The sequence below is a fragment of the Haliotis rubra genome, unplaced genomic scaffold, assembly GCF_003918875.1.
Source record: "Haliotis rubra isolate DU_JTF1 unplaced genomic scaffold, ASM391887v1 Scf684, whole genome shotgun sequence".
Lineage (NCBI taxonomy): Eukaryota > Metazoa > Mollusca > Gastropoda > Lepetellida > Haliotidae > Haliotis > Haliotis rubra.
The window spans coordinates 101,876-116,326 of record NW_025767395.1 but is presented as its reverse complement, the minus strand read 5'-3'; the positions used below and the strand labels follow the sequence as shown (position 1 = coordinate 116,326).

Below are 14,451 nucleotides of genomic sequence, written 5' to 3'. Positions count from 1 at the left end.
GGGCATGCAGGCTCAATCTCTGTAGCCGATTTCGAATCTGCCTGGCCAACATCTGTAACTTTGTAAGTAAGTGAGTGAGTGATTGTGATTTTACGCCACTTATAGCAATATTCCAGCAATATTACGGTGGAGATAAAGCAGAAATGGGCTCCACACATGTGAGGAATCGAAACTGGGTCTTCGGCGTGAGCGAACGCTATAACCATAAAGCTACCCTCACCCACCCCACAAACTGTGGAGCTCATGTCCAATTTTCGTCGTTCTGACAGCCCTTCTCTCTCTCTCTCTGTCTACTGCTACTTACTGACTGTTGAACGTTAAGAACTCGTAGGTATAGTTCTAGGTATAATTGTTAAAATCCAACGGGAAGTGACCCGCTGTTTATAGGGAAATATTTTCTAGCGAAACTAAATATTTTGACGCTTCAAAAACAAGTGTCAAAGTACGTGATGTATCAGTATGAACCCATCACGCTAGTAGTGATGTCTCCGGCTTATATTTTGTTTTGGGGCTTGTATATGTGTGGTATGTATCTGCCAATTGATCTTGCATTATATCGAGCTTTAAATGACGTGTTATAAGTGACTAGTTCCAGGTGTGTATATCTGTGTGGTAGGTATCTGTGAACTATTATTACATTCAGCTGACTTAAATGATGTGCTTGAATAATTCTGTCAGCTGTTTACCTTGTTTTAATGAAGATTATATGTTTTGCGTGCAGGTTTTGCCTCCATGACAACTGGATACCCACACACTGTTACACATGTTGGCGACGATGTTAACATAGCCATGAACCCAGCGAATGTTAGGTTCCCATACTACCTATGGGTGAATGGTTCGGTAGCTGTGAGACTGTTACTGGTTAATCCTATGTCACACAAAGTAACGGTACTCAACAGCAGTCACACCGGCTACACGACCAGGATGAGATACACCGGGGAGGACTCACTATCACAGACAGGACAGCTGAGGTTTACCATCTACAATGTTACTGTACAGGACGCTGGTACTTACTATTGTCAAGAAAGCATAGGACAGATTATATCTGGATGTGGACAGGTCCTCGTTGTGGCACGTGAGTAGAATATGGGATGAACAGAATATTATTTGAAGAATAAAGTTGGACTGTCTTAATGTATCTCCAACATAAATAAATAGCCGATCAATCTTCTATTGCAGTAGAAGAACTTTAGGTGAGGTGAAATGGGAGGGTTAGATAATTGTGTATATGGCGACATGGATCCGGGTGTGTGTGTGTATGTGAGTGTATGTGCATGCGTGCGTGCGCGCGCGCGTGCGTATGTGTGTTTGCGTGTGTATTCGTGTGTGTGTGTGTGTTGTATGCGTGTGTGTGTGTTGTATGCATGTGTGTGTTGTATGCATGTGTGTGATAGTTGTATGCATGTGTGTGTGAGTTGTATGCATGTGTGTGAGTTGTATGCATGTGTGTGTATGTGTGTGTTGTATGCATCTGTGTATGTGTGTGTTGTATGCATGTATGTGTGTGTTGTATGCATCTGTGTGTATGTGTGTGTTGTATGAATGTGTGTGTATGTGTGTATTGTATGCATGTGTGTGTGTTGTGTGCATGTGTGTATATGAACTATGCTTGTTCACCGACAAAGAAGCAATGTCGCAGTGAGTGAGTGAGTGAGTGAGTCTTTATAGCAATATTCCAGCAATATCATGACAGTTGACATCAGAAATGGGCTTCACTCATTGTACCCATGTGGGGAATCGAACCTGGGTCTTCAACGTGACGAGTGAACACTTTAACTATTTAACATTTGATAGATAATAATGATGAATAGTATTTAAATACAAGTATGAAATCTTTCAGCAAAATCTTGTTCAATGGCACTCGTCTTAAGGTCTCAGCACATTTGTTATATTTGTTCACAGAGGAGCCAACCCCACCTACCATCACCGGACCTGCCTCACCTGTATCAGGTGAGAATGTCACCCTGACATGCTCCTCCTCCTCCCGGAGTCTACCCCTGGACCATCCCCCACTGACCTTGACCTACATCTGGAGGAGGAACAGGACCCTGCTAGAATCTGGTGATGGGTCTTCTACAGGTAGAGATGACCTGACAATAACCCACATCAGCAGAGAGAACCATGGAGACATCTACAGCTGCCAGGCTGTGGAGGAGGGCCTGAAGTCTGACTGGAGTCACGGACATGTACTGGATGTTCTCTGTGAGTAAGAACTTACTTTGTTAACGGTATAGGAACCTCGTATATCTTATCTTTGAAACTGTGTTTCTGGGTGATAGTTGTGTCACAACTTTCTTTGCTGAAGTACTCTGCTCTTCGTAAACAGAACAGAAATGATTATTGTGAAAGTTCGGATAGGAATTACAGGCAGGTCTGATTTAATGATCCATTCAAACTGTTAGAGGCCATCGAAAATGCTTCTAGTTTCACGGCACTGTAAGCTCACCTGGATATGTTGTCAAGAGTAGTACATATCAACAGAGTGGTTGAGTGAGTTACAATGGTGTTCCAGTTGTAGTCTGTACTTATTGTGGGAGGAAAGCATAAACTGATATGGGTCTGAGACATTTACGATTTTGTGAATCCAAAGACCACAGGCCAAAGCAAACAACATGTCTTCATTCACCGAAGCAAACTGCACTTATATCTCAGAATAGCTTCTCAGCTTACCATCTCACATGCATTCCAGATGAACCTGACCAGATACAGTTTGACGGCACAAGTGACAAGCTGGAGGTAGAAGAAGGGAAACCTGCAGCTGTGAGATGTTCTGCTGACTGTAACCCTGCCTGTACTGTAACCCATCTGACTGTAACCCTGCCTGTACTGTAACCTGGTGGGACATCTCCAGACAGACGGTGATTACAGGACAGGGGGAGGCTGTGTTGTCTATACCAGCTGTAGGTGTATCTGTGTCTGGACTGTACACTTGTCACGTCAACAACACACATGGGAGTGCATCACGGAACCTGACGCTGAAGGTCTCCTGTAAGTCAACACTTCAGCAATAGAATCTGTTATATACAACCTATTTTGGGGGATGACGCCTGTTGGGACGGCCCCCTATTCGTACACCTGATCCTGCTGGAACACCTGCTAGAACACCGAAAGTTATGGCACCCAAAGATTTAAAATAACCAAAGACACTTCAGATGGCACTCAAAGATTAAAAATAATTAACCATTTGAAACCGTAATATTGATGAAGAATTTAATTTTCTCACAAATTTTATGACTATTATCACTCCAATGATTCTTAACTTTCAGATTCTCCAAAAATCCCAAATGTTTCCGTTAATTCGAAAAAGTCAATTAGAAACCCAGCCCTACAGAATACAGTGCTCCTGAAACTCTAGTTATATGAGGAATATAATTTGACCCTTTTCGTTACATATTTCCGTTTCTTCACCCTGCACAAATGAGAACACTGATGTTATCGACATTGCATGTCCTCCTGTGGAGCTGATGTTGACAATGACGTTGTTGTTGGGGATGTAAAGCGTACCGCATCAATCACTTACAAAGCGTGGCACGGAAAGGTTATCACAGATGAACATCGCAAGTGTCAACCCATTTAATCTGTTTTGAATCGAGTTAAAACCTCCCGAAGAGGCTTGATGTTACATGATTATACTCGTATGCATACTGAACTGAATATTGTCCATATTAAATGTTTCAGCACGTGAAGTTACTGAATCTGGTGCCGTTTCCATCGTCCCCGTGGCTGCTGTCTGTTCCGTCCTGATCGTGGTCATCGCCGTTGTCGTCATCGTTGTTGTTTGTAGAAAACAGAGACGTGGAGGTAATACGGTGTGATGTGAGAGTGAATGACGATAACCCGAGAGTCACGTAAAGTTGTCTCTCTCAGAAGCACTTCTTTCGCACTTTCGTTCAGCAATTACAAATACTGATCTCACTTAATAGCGTGTTGCGGTTCCCATATAAACTAAATGCTCATGTTTACATCACGCAATCAATGTGTGTGTTCAGTCTATCGTCACACGGAAATAGTTGGCTCCATAGAATAGCAAGGCCAATGCTTTAACAATTCGTTAAATCTTAAAACATTGGGTTTTTCAACATAATGGTTTGGGATATAAGTTTTCCTATGATGTTTGAAGAAAGGGCAGAGAAAAATGTAGTGAAATTCATCGCCAACATTACACGTGTAGCAGAGGTTACACATTCTTTCTTCGAGTGGAATTTACTCTATATGTAAACGATGGCAGGAAGTTCTAAACAAGAGAAATTTAAAAGCCAAGGAGGAAGGGATATATGTGAGATATTTATCAAAGACAAGTTCAGATTTGAATACGCGATACATGGTGCCCTTAGAAGAATTCGAAATCTCTGCGCGCCATGTTTGGGTTGCTATATCATCTAAGCCTAAGGAGATAATAGTTTTAATTTCATTGAGAAAGACAGCTGCTTGACTTACCCAGCAGATGCTATAGCCTGTTTCATTAAATACGGCTTCCACGGATTTGATCTATTTTTGGTTGCTATTGTTTATAACATTTGGTGTACAATTGTTGACAGCATTTGTTCTTTACCAGATAGGAGTGTAGCCCAGAAATATATACCATCCGACATTTGATAGAGTTATTTAGGGGTACCCTTCCAAGTTTTCCATATAGCATTATAATGACGTGTTTCTCTTAACGGGAATGAATTTTCGTAAAAAGTTTACATGAACGGATTCTATAGATTTACAGTTTTCAAAACCCCATATTTCGCAGCCGTATAACAGAATTGGCTTAACCATGGTGACCTCGATTTGTCACCCAACGGCGCCGTTCCAGTCGATGTCTGTTGGTGAGGATTGGTCCACGGTAAGGTCGACGGCAATGTAAGCCTGCCGCTAGGAGTCGTCAACGCACAGTACTTTCGCTGATAGGGCGCCCCGTAGACGCAATCACGGCATTAGCAGTGCTTACTGCCGCCTGCAGACGGTTCCGGAGGTGCTGAAGTTGGATTATCCGGTCCTGTCTTTGTGACGTCACACGGGGGTGTACCGGAACGGGGCGATCAGAAACGCTGCCAGTTGCCACTACCCGTTGCTGCAGACGAGTTATTGTCGAAGGGTGCACCTGAAAATGTCGGGCTACACGAACTTGTCGAACTCCAGCATTCAGCATGCCTATTGCTTGGTGTCTCTCCATTTCACTTACACGTGGCATGTTGCGGTGAAATGACAGCATTACGACACTGCCTGCATTTGTAGCCCTACGTCCACACTCTGCACGTGTGTCATGCATTTCCTCCTTGCCTGTTTCTCCCTAATGATTTGGAACACCATCCTGCATGGTGAATGCTTTATCATCACCACATCATACTTGTGTTAAAGGATCAAATCCAAACTCATGCTGAAAAAGTACAATTTTCATGAATTCTGAGTTGCGTTTTTATTGCTGGTCAGTATATATACACCTATACAAACGTTAAGCAATACTAATGTGTTTTTAGATGTAATGCTTTACTGTAACTGTAAAACATAAATAATACTTCGGTATATAGCATCTGATGTCCATTTCCACCCAGTTACTCAGTAAAACGTTATCTGGCAAGCATTTCACTTTATATTGACATGTTATACATTTTCAAATGATCATTTTGTCCTATTTATACTAATAGATCTTTCCTATGTCATATTTTTCACGTCCATATGGTGGATTTTGTTTAAATGTAAAGATGTCCTTGATGATGTCTATTAGTATTCATTCAGGAAGTAAATGTGGGGAAATTGAATCTGAGACCAGCCTTTAAGGAAGAGTTTATAGTGAGTGAATATGAGCAATATCACGACGGGGGACACCCGAAATGGGCTTCAGATATTGTACCCATGTGGGGAATCGAACTCGGGTGTTCGGTGTGAAGAGTTTATACCCTTAAGAGACACTATTATTGAGATCATATGCAAAACCTTTCACACCCATAAATAGAGTGAAAATTGAATATCTATGTCATAAGCTTACATGAGATGTTAGATGTAAATTACTTAAAACTGTTGTGGTATCTACTTGACATGTCCTTTTCTCTGTGTGTTTCAGTCCAACATAACATAGACTCATTTCACTTCTCTTATATAACCGTCAAGATGCATTTGAACAGCCTGAGAAATATGAATCATTTCTTTTATTAACCCTAAAGATGCTGGAACAGCCTGAGAAATATGAATAATTTCTCTTTTATAACCGTCAAGACGCTTGAACGGCATTTGAGATATGAATCAATAGTGTGCACACATTTACATATTTGATGGTCTTTAGCTTTCTGTGAGTGAGTGAGGATGTTTACGCCGCTTTTAGCAATATCCCAGTAATATCCCAGCGGGAGACACTTTAACCACTAGTCTTACCATCCTAACAAGGACTTCAGGACACCAGTGTTACTTAGCTGACAGTCACTTATCGTTCTACAAATTTCAAGTTATTTATGTCTACTCCAAAGGTATGCAAGTATACAAGCAATTCGTTCATCATATATTTTTCATCTAACATTTTGCATCTACCCAATTATATCTTTCAGGATGGGGAGACATTCATAGTCGGTGAGTATCTGCTATCCAGTGGGTAAGGCAAATGGGAAAATTAAAGTTAGTAGTATCTGCTCTTTTTCAAGGCTGTTGGGTAAACAGTTGGCAGTATCTGCTATCCTTCAAGGCTGTTGGGTAAAGAGTTGGCAGTATCTGCAATCCTTCAAGGCTATTGGGTAAACGTGCGGTTGGCAGTATTTGCTATCCTTCAAGGCTACTGGGTAAACAGTTGGCAGTATCTGCTATCCTTTAAGGCCATTGGGTAAACAGTTGGCAGTATCTGCTATTCTTCAAGGCTGTTGGGTAAACAGTTGGAAGTATCTGCAATCCTTCAAGGCTGTTGGGTAAACAGTTGGCAGTATCTGCTATCCTTCAAGGCTGTTGGGTAAACAGTTGGAAGTATCTGCTATCTTTCAAGCCTATTGGGTAAACAGTTGGCAGTATCTGCTATCCTTTAAGGCTATTGGGTAAACAGTTGGCAGTATCTGCTATCTTTCAAGCCTATTGGGTAAACAGTTGGCAGTATCTGCTATCCTTCAAGGCTATTGGGTAAACAGTTGGCAGTATCTGCTATCCTTTAAGGCCATTGGGTAAACAGTTGGCAGTATCTGCTATTCTTCAAGTTTATTGGGTAAACAGTTGGCAGTATCTGCTATCTTTCAAGCCTATTGGGTAAACAGTTGGCAGTATCTGCAATCCTTCAAGGCTGTTGGGTAAACAGTTGGCAGTATCTGCTATCCTTCAAGGCTGTTGGGTAAACAGTTGGAAGTATCTGCTATCTTTCAAGCCTATTGGGTAAACAGTTGGCAGTATCTGCTATCCTTTAAGGCTATTGGGTAAACAGTTGGCAGTATCTGCTATCTTTCAAGCCTATTGGGTAAACAGTTGGCAGTATCTGCTATCCTTCAAGGCTGTTGGGTAAACAGTTGGCAGTATCTGCTATCCTTTAAGGCCATTGGGTAAACAGTTGGCAGTATCTGCTATTCTTCAAGGCTGTTGGGTAAACAGTTGGCAGTATCTGCTATCCTTTAAGGCCATTGGGTAAACAGTTGGCAGTATCTGCTATCCTTTAAGGCTGTTGGGTAAACAGTTGGCAGTATCTGCTATCCTTTAAGGCCATTGGGTAAACAGTTGGCAGTATCTGCTATTCTTCAAGGCTGTTGGGTAAACAGTTGGCAGTATCTGCTATCCTTCAAGGCTATTGGGTAAACAGTTGGAAGTATCTGCAATCCTTCAAGGCTGTTGGGTAAACAGTTGGCAGTATCAGCTGTCCTTTAAGGCTATTGGGTAAACAGTTGGCAGTATCTGCTATCCTTCATAGCTGTTAGGTAAACAGTTGGCAGTATCTGCTATCCTTCAAGGCTGTTGGGTAAACAGTTGGCAGTATCTGCTATCCTTCAAGGCTATTGGGTAAACAGTTGGAAGTATCTGCAATCCTTCAAGGCTGTTGGGTAAACAGTTGGCAGTATCTGCTATCCTTCAAGGCTGTTGGGTAAACAGTTGGAAGTATCTGCTATCTTTCAAGCCTATTGGGTAAACAGTTGGCAGTATCTGCTATCCTTTAAGGCTATTGGGTAAACAGTTGGCAGTATCTGCTATCTTTCAAGCCTATTGGGTAAACAGTTGGCAGTATCTGCTATCCTTCAAGGCTATTGGGTAAACAGTTGGCAGTATCTGCTATCCTTTAAGGCCATTGGGTAAACAGTTGGCAGTATCTGCTATTCTTCAAGGCTGTTGGGTAAACAGTTGGCAGTATCTGCTATCTTTCAAGCCTATTGGGTAAACAGTTGGCAGTATCTGCTATCCTTTAAGGCCATTGGGTAAACAGTTGGCAGTATCTGCTATTCTTCAAGGCTGTTGGGTAAACAGTTGGCAGTATCTGCTATCCTTCAAGGGTATTGGGTAAACAGTTGGCAGTATCTGCTATCCTTTAAGGCTATTGGGTAAACAGTTGGCAGTATCTGCTATCTTTCAAGCCTATTGGGTAAACAGTTGGCAGTATCTGCTATCCTTTAAGGCCATTGGGTAAACAGTTGGCAGTATCTGCTATTCTTCAAGGCTGTTGGGTAAACAGTTGGCAGTATCTGCTATCCTTCAAGGCTATTGGGTAAACAGTTGGAAGTATCTGCAATCCTTCAAGGCTGTTGGGTAAACAGTTGGCAGTATCAGCTGTCCTTTAAGGCTATTGGGTAAACAGTTGGCAGTATCTGCTATTCTTCAAGGCTGTTGGGTAAACAGTTGGCAGTATCTGCTATCCTTCAAGGCTATTGGGTAAACAGTTGGAAGTATCTGCAATCCTTCAAGGCTGTTGGGTAAACAGTTGGCAGTATCAGCTGTCCTTTAAGGCTATTGGGTAAACAGTTGGCAATATCTGCTATCCTTCAAGGCTATTGGGTAAACAGTTGGCAATATCTGCTATCCTTCATTGCTATTGCGTAAACAGTTAGCAGTATCTGCAATCCTTCAAGGCTACTGGGTAAACAGTTCATCACCAACACAATTTGACTGGCTATATCACTAATCAGTAGCTGTGTGATATCGAGCACAGTCTAAATCAATGGCGCACAGGCAATGAACAGCTTGATAGTTATTACTCTTCCAGGCAAATCTTTCAAGGGCGTGAACTACCTGTATTATCGTGAACACCTGGTGTCTTAACTGATTTTCTCAGTGGTTTATTCATATAATTTTGACAGCTATTTTGTGATTTACAACACTCTGAGGAAAGAGGACTGTTTTTATAAATATTCCTTGATTCCAACCACTTTCTACATTTCTTTCCCCCCAGCCTTGTCACATACATCCTTGACGCAGAAACAGACGGGGGCTACCAGGAGATAGAAGGTTGGTGTTGTACGTCATCGTAGACCCTCAAACGTCACATGAATTAGTTCAGATAAACAGGTCATAGCGAATTATTAAATGGGCAATGTTCTGTACCATGTCTAAAAACAATCTTGGAATTTTAGCTGTCAACATAGAAAAACTAAAGGCCTATCAAAACTATTAGCTCGGAGTGACCTTGGGCGTTGGGGTAGCCCAGTGGGTAAAGCGTTAAAGCCGAAGGCCCGGGTTCGATTCCTGACATGGGATCAATGTGTCAGGCCAATTTCTTGTGTCCCCTGCCGTGATATTGCTGTAACATTGATAAAAGTCGCGTAAAACCCAACTCACTCACTCACTCACTGACCTTCTATTGAAACTTGTATCGGATGTTGTCCACATATCGCGTCTACGGTGCTAGATCAGTGCACTATATTCAAACATGTACGGATATGTGATCGGTGCACAATAATACAGGCATCTGTGATTAACCTTGCAGTTTGTATGCATAATTAACTGCTGAACATTGTCACTTTCAGAGAGAGGATACGTTCATCAGCGGTGAGTATCTTCATCAATCTTCAAGTAGGATGAATAAATATTTCATATCACACAGTGATACATAGCTGAAGATCTGATATAGAATTGATCCTCAGCAACCCATGCTTGTCGTCAAAGTTGACAAACGGGATACGGTGGTCAGGCTCGCTGACTTGGTTGACTCATATCATGGTATCCCAATTGCTTAGATCGATGCTTATGCTGTTGAGCACTGAATTGTCTGGTCCAGACTCGATTATTTACAGACCGCCCCCATATAGCTGGAATATTGCTGAGTGCGGCTTCAAACAATAAACAAACCGACATAGCTATCAGAGCAAAACTATGCACGATTCGGAGCGATGTAAATTGAGAGTGTGTCACAGCTTTATAATTTCCTCTCAGTTTACTAAAGTTTAATACTCATTTTTATCAGCTTGGTTTCGTATCACAGGGAAGACGAAAACGACGGGAACTACCAGGAAATAGAAGGTTGGTGTCTAAAGGTTAACTACAAGCATGATGTGTAACGGCTGTGAAACTCGAACTGTGAGTGTATGGTACTGATATGTCGATTAAATGTAGCTCGAACTATCTCCCGTCTGAAGCCCAGAAGCCTGGAATAGGAGTCGTGTCTCAAACCCATATACATTGGATGTAAGTCAAATCGTCAAGGAAAGGGGAAAATGCAGATTATATAAAATACCCATCATAGAATAGTTAATATACTGTAAATAAACATTTCCTAAGTCAAATTCGTTTATATTATATATATAATACTTATGACACTTCTTAATTTCCATGTATACTCTCCCCCAAAAAGAAACGCATATAGGAATTTCAACTGTATTTTTATGTTTATTTTGAAACATCTTGTAGGCTTTATGAGTTAATGAAATATAGCGAAATTGCACACTGGGAATGCAGACTTATCCATCTTTGGCAACAACTCGAGGAAAGTCAGTTTGAGTGTCACATGGAGACGTGTGGTGGCGCTGAAGTCAATACCTCGTGTGACCACCGTGGGCATGCAGAACTGCACGACATCGCCTCGGCATCGAACGAATAAGTCTCAGAATCTCGTGTTGCTCAATCGCAGCCCACTCTGCCTGTAGTTCCTGTGCGAGTTGCTGAAGTGTCTGGAGCTGAGGGTTACGGCGTGGCACCCGTCTGTCCAGGGCATCCCACAGATGTTCGATCGGGTTTAAGTCCGGTGATCTTGAGGGCCTGGGGAGCACATTGATGTTGTGGTTCTGGAGGAAGTCTCTAGTGTGACGTGCTGTGTGGGCCTGGCATTGTCCTGTTGAAACAACTCTCTCTGGCGATCAATGATTGGAAGGAGGTGTGGGCGTAGGATTTCGTTACAGTACCGTTGAGCTGTGTAATATTTCAAGGAAAGGGAAAAATACCGATTATATGATTTAAAATACCCATCATAGAATAGTTAATATACTGTAAATAAACATTTCCTAAGTCAAATTCGTTTATATTATATATATAATACTTATGACCCTTTTAATTTCCATGTACATAACCAGGATTCGGTGATATGCCATGTTGGGGAAACAGATCCACTGGCCTGGACAGCTGTAACGGTCATACTTCCCGTCATACATCAAGAAAGATTCTTCCATCTTCATTGCTTGCTTCCTTTGTTGTGTTATGCGATGTAGACAGGGTTCCAGTAGCGTATAAAGAATCGTAGTTTCTTTGAAAAAGTAGACACAAATAGTATTTCCTCCTAATGTCCTAAAATCAGTACCTATGCACTGAAAGGAATAGGGAATATTAACGACGAATCTTTTATGTTTCAAATACGATGTAGACAGGAATCTGTTAGCTTATGAAAAGGATCGATGTTTCATTCAAAAAAGACACACAAAACAACCCAGAACTTCCTCTATTTCCTCCTTATGTTATAAAACCAATATATGCATTAAAACGAACAAGGAATATTAACAGAACAGTTCTTATCATTCAAATACGTCTCTGCGTTCTCATATGAATTACCATACTAATTACATATGTGTTAACTTTGTGTTATATCAGAAGATGATGACAACGTCGACGACATCGTCCCCATCGTAGCTGTCTACTCCATTATGCTCACTGCTGTGGCAGTAGTGGTGGCAGCAGTTACTATTCTTGTCTGCAAGGACGTAAAAGGTACGATGAATACATGAATCTTTTTGAATGCAATGTAAGTTTCAATCCCTCCTCCACTCCCCAACACACCACAACCAACACGAACTTACACCAAAGTGAAGAACCAGGTCAGAGCTGGTCTTCTACAACCTATTTGCAAGCTCGTCATAACATGTGAGAAACGCTAGCTGATTATGGCCATGCATGTATACCCCCGTATCCCAATTTCGTAAATCGATGCTCATTATATCAATCACTTGGTTTTCTTGTCAAGTCTTGATTATTTCAGACAATCGTAATATAGCTGGAATATTGCTGAATGCAGCGTTAAACAGCAAACAGGCATGTCTGTAGTTCACCTTCATATGCTGAAATCTTTTTTTTAAATTTTATTTTTTGTAAACGCTGTTTTGATTCAGGAAATTGGGTAGTCGGGAGCCAAGTGGTTAAGGCGTTCACGCCAAAGACCTAGGTTCGATACTCCACATGGTTACAATGTGTGAAGCCCTATTTATGGTGCTCTGGTTTTGGTGATGTTGATGGTCTGTGCTAAGAGCGACTCAGTCACTAACTGTTATTCAGTTAATGGAAACGTGGACGAATCTTTCCGTTTAGAAATTTACAAGTTTGTCTTTTGCTTTATTTGCAGAAAACCAGGACAGAAGGTACATAAGTTTATTGTTTGACCTTAAGTGCTGGGGTTAGGTATGGTAATAACCAGTTAACAAACCCTCATATATGTGTCCAGTTGCAATCTCCTGTGTTAAACACCATTTACTCAACTTACCCCAGAAAACTAGACCCTAACTGAATAGACGAAGCCCGTATAGATTATCTGTGGAAATGACGGAGAAAGTAGCAATTGGATCTATGTAACAAATGTACGATTTGTTAAGAAAGGATTGCAAATCTATGATCACTGTTGAGGTCTTTTTTAGGATTACCAATCCATTTATGATTTCTGTTCCACGCTGCATGAAAGCAAAATACTTACACTTCTGTGCAAGACAACTTTATCTGCAATGTAAGTGTAATGTTGTAACTACAGATGTGGTGAATATCTTACTGTGATGGCAGACAGATTGTCCCGTGACTTCAGTGATGTACCTTGTGCTTCCAACAACGACGGGGATGTCTTACCCCTACATGATTACGAGCGACTCCTGAGGGAACAGTTCCACATCTACACGTCTCTCCACCCATCAACTTCCTAACTGAGGACCACAGCACCAGGTGAAGCCAAAACTGACGTTACAGTTCCTCATCTACGTCTCTCCACTTTTCATCGTCCTCCATCGAGGACCACAGTACCAGATGAAGCCTATACTGACGATACTGTTCCTCATCTACACGTCTCTCCACCCTTCATCGTCCCCCACAGAGGACCACGCCACCAGTAGGGCATGAACTGATGGTACAGTTCCTCATCTATACGTCTCTCCACCCTTCATCGTCCCCAACAGACGACCACTGGACCACAGTACGGGGTGCAGCCTCAAGTGAGGCAACAGTTTATGCAGACGATATTGTCTTTGTACCTTTCTACAGACGATATTGTGTTTATAGTTTTATGTAGACGATGTTTCTTTTTCGCTGTAGGCTGACCATATTTTCTTCATAGCTTTATGCTGACGATATTTTCTTGTTGGTTTAATGCAAACGATGTTTTCTTTGTCGTTTTATGCAGACGATATTTTCTTTGTCGTTTTATGCAGACAATATTTTCTAAGTCGCTTTATGCAAATAATATTTTCTTGGTTGTTTTATGCAGACGATATTTTCTTTGTTGTTTTATGCAGACGATATTTTCTTTGTCACTTTATGCAGACGATATCATCTTTGACGCTTGATGCAGGCGATATTTTCTTTGTCGCTGTATGCAGACGATGTTTTCTTTGTCACTGTATGCAGACGATATCATCTTTGACTCTTGATGCAGACGATATTTTCTTTGTCGCTGTATGCAGACGATGTTTTCTTGGTCACTTTATGCAGACGAAATCATCTTTGACGCTTGATGCAGGCGATATTTTCTTTGTCGCTTTATGCAGATGATGTTTTCTTTGTCACTTCATGCAGACGATGTTTTCTTTGTCACTTTATGCAGACGATATTTTCTTTGTCGCTTTATGCAGACGACATTTTCTTTGTCGCTTTATGCAGATGATGTTTTCTTTGTCACTTCATGCAGACGATGTTTTCTTTGTCACTTTATGCAGACGATATTTTCTTTGTCGCTTTATGCAGACGACATTTTCTTTGTCGCTTTGTGCAGACGACATTTTCTTTGTCAATTTATGCAGACGATATTTTCTTTGTCGCTTTATGCAGACGATATTTCTTTGTCACTTTATGCAGACAATATTTTCTTTGTCACTTTATGCATACGATATTTTCTTTGTCACTTTA

The 14,451-nt window shown here is 41.4% G+C and overlaps 1 protein-coding gene across 1 annotated transcript; it reads left to right on the top strand.

The window, feature by feature from the left end:
- The first annotated feature begins 760 nt into the window (after positions 1–760).
- On the top strand, positions 761–14,127 carry LOC124258164. The gene is made up of 10 exons (XM_046692223.1): positions 761–1,075; positions 1,903–2,202; positions 3,679–3,801; positions 6,528–6,549; positions 9,323–9,378; positions 9,897–9,918; positions 10,352–10,389; positions 11,947–12,063; positions 12,692–12,707; positions 13,091–14,127. Exons 1-10 carry the CDS (start codon positions 790–792, stop codon positions 13,254–13,256), a joined length of 1,146 nt encoding a protein of 381 aa, XP_046548179.1. The 5' UTR covers positions 761–789; the 3' UTR covers positions 13,257–14,127.
- Positions 14,128–14,451: the final 324 nt, after the last annotated feature.